This window comes from Leptonychotes weddellii, chromosome 7 (genome assembly GCF_054177405.1).
Source record: "Leptonychotes weddellii isolate Sample4059 chromosome 7, ASM5417740v2, whole genome shotgun sequence".
Classification (NCBI taxonomy): domain Eukaryota; kingdom Metazoa; phylum Chordata; class Mammalia; order Carnivora; family Phocidae; genus Leptonychotes; species Leptonychotes weddellii.
The window spans coordinates 37,696,124-37,706,375 of record NC_138375.1 but is presented as its reverse complement, the minus strand read 5'-3'; the positions used below and the strand labels follow the sequence as shown (position 1 = coordinate 37,706,375).

The window sequence follows — 10,252 nt, the reverse complement described above, 5'->3', positions numbered from 1 at the left end:
GTCCTATCATGCTGGTCACCAGGTGGCCCATTTTTCAGGGCCTGTGTGACCCATGAAGGCAAGAGCCACATCTGTTATATTTACGGCTGTGTCCCCAGCATCATGCCTGGTGAAGAGTTGGTGGTCAGTAAATATTTGTTGAGTGAACAAATGAACAATCCAATTCTTATTCCCCATGTTGGACATTCCCAGGAACGAGGCAGATTGAAAACCAACACCGTGACTATAAATTCCTTTACACCATCGAGATGCTACAGTTGTGCATAATGACCTGGACAGGGGCAGACAGACCGAGTGTGGAATACTAAGCCACCACAGTCCTCCCTTTCGGGGAACTCCTACGTGTGAGCGCTACCCTTCAGGTTCTCAAGGAGAGGCTTCATCCCTGCCGGTCAGAGGTCAGCAGCCTCCACCAGCCCTGGGGAGTTGCTGATATCCAGGGGAAACCAACCCACAGAAAAATCTTCTTCTTGATGAGTCATTTATGTAACAAACACCGCATTATGGATTGTATTCACATGTTAAGAGTCCTAACCCCCAGGTCCCGAGAACTGGAGATACAGTCTTTACAAAGGTAAGCAAGTTAAAATGAGGTCATTAGAATGGGCCCCAATCCAATATGACTGGTGTCCTTATCAAAAGGGGAAATTTGGACACAGAGACAGACAGAGGAAGGAGAACAGGTGGAAGACGGCCATCCACAACCAAGGACAGAGGCTAGAACAGATTGTTTCCATGGCCCTCAGAAGGACCCAATCCTGCCGACACCCTGATTTGGGACTTTTGGCCTCCAGAACTGTGAGACAATACCCTTCTGTTGCTTAAGCCCCCCAGTCTGTGCTACTTTGTTGTGGTGGCTCTAGCAAACTAATATACACTGTTTTTATTTGTTTTATAAACATCTGCGACCCGCCAGGCAGTGTTTGACGCAATTCACAACTATTAGCTCACATATTCTTTCCAATAGCTCTGAGACAAGCTCCCCTGTGATCGGATGAGGAAGTGAGGTACAGAGAAGGTAAGTGACTTGCTCAAGGACACACAGCAAGCAAAGGGTAAGTTCCAGTCTGTGCCCTTAAGGGCTAAGGGAGAACAATTTAACTGGTGGAATATTCAAAAAGTCAGAGGTGCTTACACACTGCGGGTTGTTTTCTGTTCTTGTACAATGGTATCTGGCCACTGTTGGGGGTCTGCCACACCAGATGTTACCTCAGCAAGATAAAGCCTTTGCCAGATAGGAACGCTCGAGCTCAGAATGGGTATCACTTCCCATGTGCACTACAAATACTCTTGAAATCACATTGTGATTTTCAGAGAGGTGTTATACTCATTTTGGATGGTTTTTTTTAAAGATTGTATTTATTTATTTGAGAGCGAGATTGAGAGAATGAGTGGGAGGAGGGACAGAGGGAGAAGCAGACTCCCCGCCGAACAGGGAGCTAAATGCGGGGCTCCATCCCAGAACCCTGGGACCATGACCTGAGCCAAAGGCAGACGCTTAACTGACTGAGCCACCCAGGCGTCCTCATTTTGGATGGTTTTAAAATTGTTCCCTACGTTATTCCTCAACCCTGCTCCTAGCTTCCAGGATCCATTTGTCGACAACTACTTCATTCATTTGGGAAGCATGGTTTAAAAAAAAAAAAAAATCTCCATCCTTATAAAGTATATAGTCATCTCTATTTTATCTAAATTTTGCAAATGTAAAATTGCTTTAGAGGGCAGCCTACCAAGTTTGTGTTTGTAATGGATCCTTCTCGTAAAGAACTCCTGGAGTCCTGACCTGGCAGAGGCTGGTCATCTTGCTCCTTGTGCTGGGTGTATTCCATTCTGAGCTCCCATGTGTCTCCACACCCGCTGCTGCCTTCTCTACTCTGCACTGTGCCCTATGAGGCTGAATATTATGGGCCCATCAACTGCCTTCCTTGCCCACTGGCCCCTGGTTGGATTGGGCCAATGGGGAGCACGGTGGGAGACAGGAGGACGGAGGAGAGGGAGGCCAGGCAGTCACCAGCCTTCTAGTACTGGGCCGTCCTAGCTTCTGGTTTGTTTCTCTACACCCTTTCTCACACACTTGCAAAGACTCCTTCTATTTAACTCCCTTCAAATTGCCCATGTGTTCCCTGCCAGGACCCTAACTGATAGACTCCTCCCCTTCTTTTTTATCCTATAATCCAACAGCTGCGAGGCCATGCAGATTTTCTTTTCTTTTCTTTTTAAGATTTTTTTCTTTTTTCTTTATCTTTTTTTTTAAGATTTTATTTATTTATTTGACAGAGAGAGAGACAGCGAGAGAGGGAACACAAGCAGGGGGAGTGGGAGAGGGAGAAGCAGGCTTCCTGCGAGAGGGAATACAAGCAGGGGGAGTGGGAGAGGGAGAAGCAGGCTTCCCGCGGAGCAGGGAGCCCGATGCGGGACTCGATCCCAGGACCCTGGGACCATGACCTGAGCTGAAGGCAGACGCTTAACGACTGACCCAGGCAGGCGCCCCAGATCTTATTTTCTAAAAGATCTTTCCCCCGATCTCTATTCTTACAACCACCAAAATCCTGGCCCTCAGGCCTTTTCTGAACCAGGGTGATTGTCTCTCAGCTAGGATCCTAACTTCCTGTCTTGCCCTTTTCCAGCCATGCCCTATACAATACCGGGTTAATAATCTTCCCGAAGGTTTCCTTCAGGAAGCTATGGCTTTCTATGAACAGAACCAAGTGCTATAGCTACAACAATGGCCAAACATGCTCACTTTCAACCAGACGGTTTGGTTCTTCTGATCCTGTCATTTCAGAACTTTGCTCTGTGGCCAATTCAATTTGAGATTCAACTCCATCCCCCGGGACCGAGGCCAGTGAGCTTCTCACGTTATTTCTCTTCATCCTCACAACAACCCTGCACTTTGGCATTATCATTCGCATTCTATACGTGATAACATTCAGGTTCAGAGACGTGGCTATCTGGTCCAAGATCACAGAGTACACCATACATCTTACATTTGAACTCAGGAATCCATACCCCCAAGCTCAGGGTCTTAAAGCTCCAGGATGGTGTCTGCTTATCTCATGATAAGGGTGATAGGAACCTTCGATGCTCTTTTTAGCACAACAGTCTACTCCAAAACAGTAACCATTTGGCATGCCAGTCCATGACAGAGACCAAGGAAAGGGTCAGAGGACAGGAAGGGCCAATGAAATAAAGGAGGATGGCTCTTGGCACAACCGTGCGTGGTGCATGTGATGCTCCCCAAGCTGAAGGATGAGCTCTGTGCCTACGAAAGCCGCAACTCGCAGGAGCTCTGGGTGTTCTGACTTGTGAGGAGAATGAAATTTTATGGGACAGAGAATCGACTCTGGAGCTCAGGGCCTCTGGAGCCTGGGGTAAACTCAGTTTCCCCTGGCTTTGGACCAGGAGGCTTGGGAATTCTTGGGGCCAACCTGGGAATGGGAGACACCGACAGGGAATAACCAAAGATTCACTGTTGCCTAAAATTTATTGTTGCACGTTAGATGGTGGTGCCTCCGTGGCTCCAGGGGCGTGTGAAAGTGATTGGTCTGGTGTCAGCTCCTTCCTTGCTGGGCGGGTTCGGGAAAGTGGCCAGCGGTCCCATGGACGAGCGAGGGATGACAGACAAGGCTCCGAAGGAACAGAGCCAGGGCGCACGGGCAGCATACATCAGGGGACGTTCCCTCATACCACCCGACTCCATCATCCCCAGAATTACCCCTTCCTCTCAAAGTCCTGCTCTGCGGTGTACTGAAGCTCAGCTAGATTTTGGAGGTAAGGATTCCAAAGACACTAGAAGTGCACTGAGAAGGGGCCGATGGAGCACTCCCCTGGTGTTACCATCTGAGCCATGCGTGTCTCACTTACGATTAAAAACAATTCACATCTGTGTACAAAGCATTTTCTCCTGATCCCGCTTAATCCTCAAAATCACACTTCTGGTATCCTCAATTTATGACCAGCCTCTGAGAGGCTGAGGGACCTGCTGGCTGATGACATAGAGTCCACAATGACAACCACCACAATGACCACTGGGGTGACAAGAACAGCCTGATACGACGCCAGCGATGGCCCAGGCACCACACTCTGTATTTGGCATGCCATGTTAATATTTCTCTCCATTTCACGCGAGGTGTGTCCTATCATCCCCATTTTCCAAGTAAGACAACCATGCTGAAGACCGCACAGCTAACAAGTGAAAGATGAGGACCCGAACCTGGGACCAGCTGAGCCGAGAGCCTGAGCCCTATCAGCTCTCACACGCTGCCCTGAGACCTTAGCCCCGAATCATCTTGCTCAGATGAAGCGATTATCACTTCATCATCTTCTCATGCTTTGCCCTCACTTCAGGGGTGCCATCTGAACCATTGATTAGGAATGATGCACACTATTAAAACGCAATGCATCCAAATACCTTTCATAATCCAACAGCTAACTGTATGGCTTGAAGAAGTTAGTGAATGTTATTGGCTACGAGCTGTCACCCATGAAATTGGAGTAGTAACACCATCTCCCAGGTTGGGGGTGACAGTTGGGGAGATCATACAGGTGCAATGCTGGGCACAGTGACTGGTGGAGGGTGAGGACCCAATACATGGAAGGGAGAGAAAAACTGAGTGAGAGTGTCTCTTAGGTTCATGAGGATTAAGTAAGAATTTCAAATCCCAAAGGGGAGAGCATTTTTGCTCCTGCCAACGCCCAGTCCCTATAACCTTATGACCTTGTCATTGCTTCACTCATGTGAGGTCTGATTTCTATTCTCTCCATTTGCAGACTCTCAGGGTTGGGAGCAACCTCAGGGACGATGGAACCCCTCCCCTGAGCCCTGAGCACGAGTGGCCAAACTGTTCCCTTAGAGAAGCACTTCTTCTTATGGGACCTCAGTGGCTGCCCAAGTCATTCTACTCTGTTTATTTTCCACTACTCCTGGAAAATAAACACTCTCTCCCTACTTAGAAAAAGTGTATGAGGCTGGAATCGCATTTTTGTTAGTCCTCATCTTCTGTGGTATTCAACTCTATTGGTTGTTATTTCTTTAAAAAAAAAAAGTAAAAGCTGTTTCCTTCTTTCAGTAATATTCGGTGTTACTAATGGGACAAGAGAAAAGGGCAGGGCCAGCCGCTTGTGAACTTATTTCTTAGTTTCTTGAAAAATAGATGAGCCATCTTTCTCTCCTATCATTTAGTGAGAAAGGACTCCCATAAATACATCTTTCCCCTGGAGATAGTGAGAAGTGACAGGCAGCTCACATCTTTACTTCTCTGAAAGCATGAGGAGGCAAACATGTGGCCCACTTAGGTGATCAGGTCTACAGAATTTTGCTCTTTTCTGGAGCCTGGTGTGAAGCCAAAGTACCGTTCCTGACTGTCAAAATCAAGAGGAAAAATTCTTTGGCTGGAAGAGGCAGAGGGAGTTCAGCCACACTTGCTTAGCAGAGCTATGCGATACACAAAGGAGGACAGCAGAGAGATGAGTCATACAAATACATAGTAAATAAATATATTTCATTTCCATCTCCCTGGCGTTTGCTTTGTTTTCCTCCCCTCCATGCCAACAGCCTTGAAATGGAGGCAGGGTGGAGAAACAGTGGCTTTGGTCTGGACCCAGCCTCAGAAGGTACGGGTTTTTCTGGCCTTGCTGTTCAGCTCTAGCTTTTTAAGAAGAAACTTACAGATTTAGATGCAACCCTTCTCATTTTACAGATCAGCAGTCTGGGATCCAGAGAGGAGACTGACGGGAAAGCCGCAAACCCAGGGAACCAAATGTTCCTAGGGTTCTCTGCTTCGACAATCCCACCCGCTACTGGAAGGACCCAGACAAGCTGAGCTGATGAGGAGGCCGGAGCGGGGGGGACTTGAACCCAGACCTCCTCTCCAGGGTGCTGGTCACAGTGGGTGCCCGCGGTCAAAGGGACTACACTGAAGAGAAATGGACGGGGCCTCCTTGTATTTCTGCCTGCATTTCTCAGCAGCTGAGGCCCTGCCCAGCAGCAAAATGTCTGGTCCTGTCTCTTCAAAGCAATTGCTCCCTCTGGCATGTTAGCGATCTTGGCCAAAGGGCTTGTTCCTTTCCTCTCTTCTCAGGATGGCCACCCAGCCTGTAGGTGTGTGGAGAAATCAGCCCCAGGCCCATGGGGCTGCAGGCAGAGGATATTTCACAATCTCTAGACCCAAAGGTGGCTTCCTGGTGATTTGTTTATCAAACTGCTCGCTCCCAGCCCACTGCCTGCCCACATCCACCCACCACAAGCCCCAGGGCCAGCCTCCCTGCTCCTCCCAGCTACAGGACAAGCCAGGCCCTCCATGGCTCTCCAGCTGTGTGCCAGGAGGTCTCCTCAGAGCCCCCACAGTCAGACAATGGCCACGGTAGTGCTTCCTAGGCCTTCCCAGGCTTTGCTCGAAGGAGACAAGCAGCCTTCCCCGCAGAGGCAAGTGTTGCTGCCAATAGAACACGAGCAAAACTGTCATGGAAAGCCGGACCCACATCCCTCTTCTGGGGAGCACAGAAAGGACCAAGAAGGAGTCTGGGAGCCGTGTGTCCACCGCGATGCCAGGCTTCCTTCCTCCTTCCAGGCAGCCCCAGCGCAGGCTCCTGCACCTCCCGCCCCCACCCTGTTCCCATGGCAAAGGAGAGGAGGACCCACTTACTGCTCGTGTTCATGGTGATGCCTTTGCACTGGGTCTTTCATTCAATACGGAGGACCCGGTTGCTTTTTTAAATCTTGCGATCTTCCGACCTCACTCATCACCTGGGGGGTGAAAAGGCAGTCCAGTGCCAGCTCTGTATCCTCAGGTGCTCTCTCTCCCTCTGCCGTCCCCTCGGCAGTCTGCGCTGCAGCCACTGGCCTTGAAGGCGAGTGGACTAACAGGCGCAGGTGAGAGCAGGGAGGAGGAGGCGGCGGCGGGAGGACACGCGCGCCGGGTCCCGCGGCCCCTGGACTCCCGGCGCCCGGCAGAAGCGGGGCTGGCAGCGCCGGCCCGCGCGCACCCCCGACTACTCCAGCCCCGCGGCTCGGGAGCCCAAAGGGGGTGTGGACCACGGGGAGGCAGGGCGGGGGCAGCGCGTCCCCGCCCGGCCTCGGGAGCAGCCACCGCCCCGGGGACCCACCTCTCGGCCAGCGTCGGGAGCCAGAGGCCCCTGCCTGGGCCCCTGCGACCGGCTCATGAATCCTGGTCCTCGTCTGGAGTCTCGAATTCCAAGGCGAGCAAAGCGAAATAGGAGAGCCCGACATCCATGATGCGGGCTCGCGGGGTGGCAGCGCGGGGGGCGCGGCCGCTCGCTGCCGCCACCTGCTGGACGCGCCGGCGCGTGGCCAGGCCCCGCCCCTCCGGGCTTCTCCCGGGGTCTTGGGGTATGATGGCGGGATGGAGGGTTCCCTTGTGCCCTGGGGCCGGCCGGGGGTGGGGCTCGAGCGCTGCTTTCCCCTCCCTCAGTGCTGGGGTCTATGGGCCAAGACAGTGTTAGGAAAGTAAAGCCGTCATTGGGAGGAGCTCTGAAGGAAAGATGGGCTTTGCAGGAGGACAGTTCTCACTTCCAACTCCGCTTCTGACCAGCTCCCTTGTACTCTGGTCTTGAGCAGGTCACTGCTGTTTCTGCCTCATTTTCCTCATGTGTCTAAGGTGGCGGCTGGACCGAGTGGGTGAGACGTTAGGGGTTCCTCCAGCGTCTTCACTTGTATCCCTACCTCCCCCTTTATACCCCTTATCACTGATTCATTTGGGGCAATTGTTTTTCATCTCCCTACCCAGCTAGAATGTTAGCTCGGTGAGAGTATGGGTCTTGTCAGTAGGGTTCACCACAGGCCCCCCATACCTAGAACAGTGCCTGGCACACTGTAGGTACCAATAAACATTTGTTGATAGAATGCACCAGGTCTTTTCTGGATCTAAAACTGTGTAGCCCTCAGAGTGGCAGGTCTAGGAATCCCTGCCTTGAGATACTTCCCCATATGAGGCAAAGGCCGGTATGTGGCCTCACGACTCAACCTCACTGGTTCTCCCAGTTTTCGTAGGGCCGACTGACTCTTGTCCAAAGTATTGTTATTATTATTTTTGTAATTAGCTCTTGTAGGTGTGTATTACAGAAACCTATATTCTGATTTTTTGGTCATGATGAATTCAGTGGGGTAGGGCTCTTTACATTCCCCTGACTACTTACCCTCTCACCTTCTGAACCTAATTCATGGTCACAGAAGCATGACTTTTGAGTATAGCCAAACAAGACCGGGAGACTCCATGATCCCTGTCCTTAGAATGACTCTGGTTCGAGCATGTGTAGAATCAAAATGTTGTGAACACTCCCACCCCGGACGTATAGAGAGGGAAACAGTAGGTCACAGAGGCTGAGCTACCTGCCCTTGGACACACCTCATGTTGCGGCAGAACTGGACCAGATCCTCTCACTACTAGCTTGCTTCCATATAAGAGTGACTCAGTGCACAAGAGTCTTGGATGTTAGGGCAAGGGCAGGTAACCGCCTTCTTAAAAATGGGGAAAGAATATTTTGTAGATAAATACAATGTTTCTGCCTTACACGGGGTTAAAAAAATTGTTATGGCTCATGATCCCTAGATGTGACTGTGCTTCAGGAATCCTGAGACACATCGGAGGGTCACTGGTTTTGAAACACATTTTGATAGCTTGTTAGGGTTTCTTTTCAATGGAGGGGAATAACCTTCACCTCCTCACAGTGGGCCTCAAAGTTTTGTTTATAAGGGAGATGGCTGCAAAATGCAGATTTCCAGGCTCCTGGTTTTCTTGTTCTGCATTTTTTTTTTCTTAAAGATTTTATTTATTTATCTGACAGAGAGAGCACACATGAGAAGGGGGGAGTAGCAGGGAGAGGGAGAGGGAGAAGCAGGCTCCCCGCCGAGCAGGGAGCCTGATGCAGGGCTCAATCCCAGGACCCTGGGATCATGACCTGAGCAGAAGGCAGACACTCAACCGACTGAGCCACCCAGGCGCCCTTGCTCTGCATTTTAAATAAGTATCCCAGGTGATTCACAGCCCACTTTTCGCTACTGAAAAAGGCAGGGGCCTAGAACAGCTTTGTAAGTGATTAATACATATTTATATGATTCCAAAGGATCTTTTAAATTTACATTTTCTCTTTACATTTTCAGATTGGGATTCCTTATTCAATTCCTACATTTCGTGTAACTTGCCAGGTTCTGATGCTTGGAAAAAGATATTTTTTTTTTTTCTGGGAGAAAGCTCAGGTAAGTTAAATGGGTTAAAATTAATAGGACTGTTGGATGAACATATTTAAGTATCACCCAAAGCCTCAGTGTTCAGAATTTTTTAGATTACAGGACATAGTCAAATAAAAACATAGTATTCATTCATTAATTCATTCACTCAGTAATCATTTATTGAGGGTCTACTTTGGGCTAGGCCCTGTGCTGGCAGCTAGGGATACAACAGGACAGACAAGGACATGCTCTCCTGGAGTGTAACTCCTACTTGGGGGAGGATTGGTAGACAATAATTAAGTTAGCAAAGCATGAATTAGGTAAACCCAGTGGTAGCTTGGTTAAGAGCTCAGAAGCTGTTTCCAGCCTGGCTGATTTTCAGTCCCAGCTCCATCAGTTAGTATCTGTGTGACCTTAGGTGAGATACTCTATGAGCCTCAAATTCTTCATCTGTAGAATGGGTATGATATGGTACCTGCCTCATGGATTATTGTGTGTATTAAAATACTCAGTGTAATGCTTAGCAAAAGAAGATGATGTGTGCAGATTGTTAGTATCATCCCCCACTTACACCTACCCTCAGAGACAGTCTTGTCATTTTCTATTTATGTAAACCTGGTGGGCTTTTCCATAGGGTGATGGCCATGAAAATATGTCTCAGAATTTTCCAACTGCAGGGAGCTTAACAGATAGGTTCTTCTCCTCTAGGGTTCTTTTAAATAATATCTATAACTCGATGCTGATGAATTCAGCTCTTGGGAGAGAACTTTGGTCCACTCTAAAAGCCCCAAATTGCTTCTGTTGGGAAAATAATCTTATTTTCCTCGCGTAATTATAAAGATAGGAAGAAAAGAGTTAAAAAGAGCTAAAAAAACTAAGCCCGTGAGGATGTCCACAACAATTGGAGGCAGCCAGGAAAGACGCAGAAGGAAGCTGGGGGTGGGATGTTCAGTGGAATTGGCTGTGAAAGTCATCAGGAAAGCCGAATCTTGGCTCTGTCCTTGCAAGAGAATGAAGCTGAAAACCACAGAGCGGAGGGTCCCTTTGTTTGGAAGTTTGTTTTGA

General features: G+C 49.4%; 1 protein-coding gene across 8 annotated transcripts in view; it reads right to left on the bottom strand.

The window, feature by feature from the left end:
- Positions 1 to 7,284, bottom strand: part of ABLIM3 (actin binding LIM protein family member 3) — a 109,249-nt gene extending 101,965 nt beyond the window's left edge. For 2 of the 8 annotated variants that reach the window (XR_014146935.1, XM_081826148.1), the window contains exons 1-2: positions 7,105 to 7,283; positions 6,645 to 6,745 (exon numbers count right to left, since the gene is read on the bottom strand). Coding sequence is in view for 1 of the 8 variants with exons in the window: in XM_081826148.1 (XP_081682274.1) it covers positions 6,645 to 6,657 (13 nt within the window). In the remaining 7 variants the exon portion in view is untranslated. Of the gene's footprint in view, positions 1 to 6,644; positions 7,033 to 7,104 lie in introns of those variants that run through there. The other 6 variants (XR_014146936.1, XR_014146939.1, XR_014146937.1 and 3 more) reach the window with 5 other exon arrangements.
- Between the last annotated feature and the right edge of the window lie 2,968 nt (positions 7,285 to 10,252).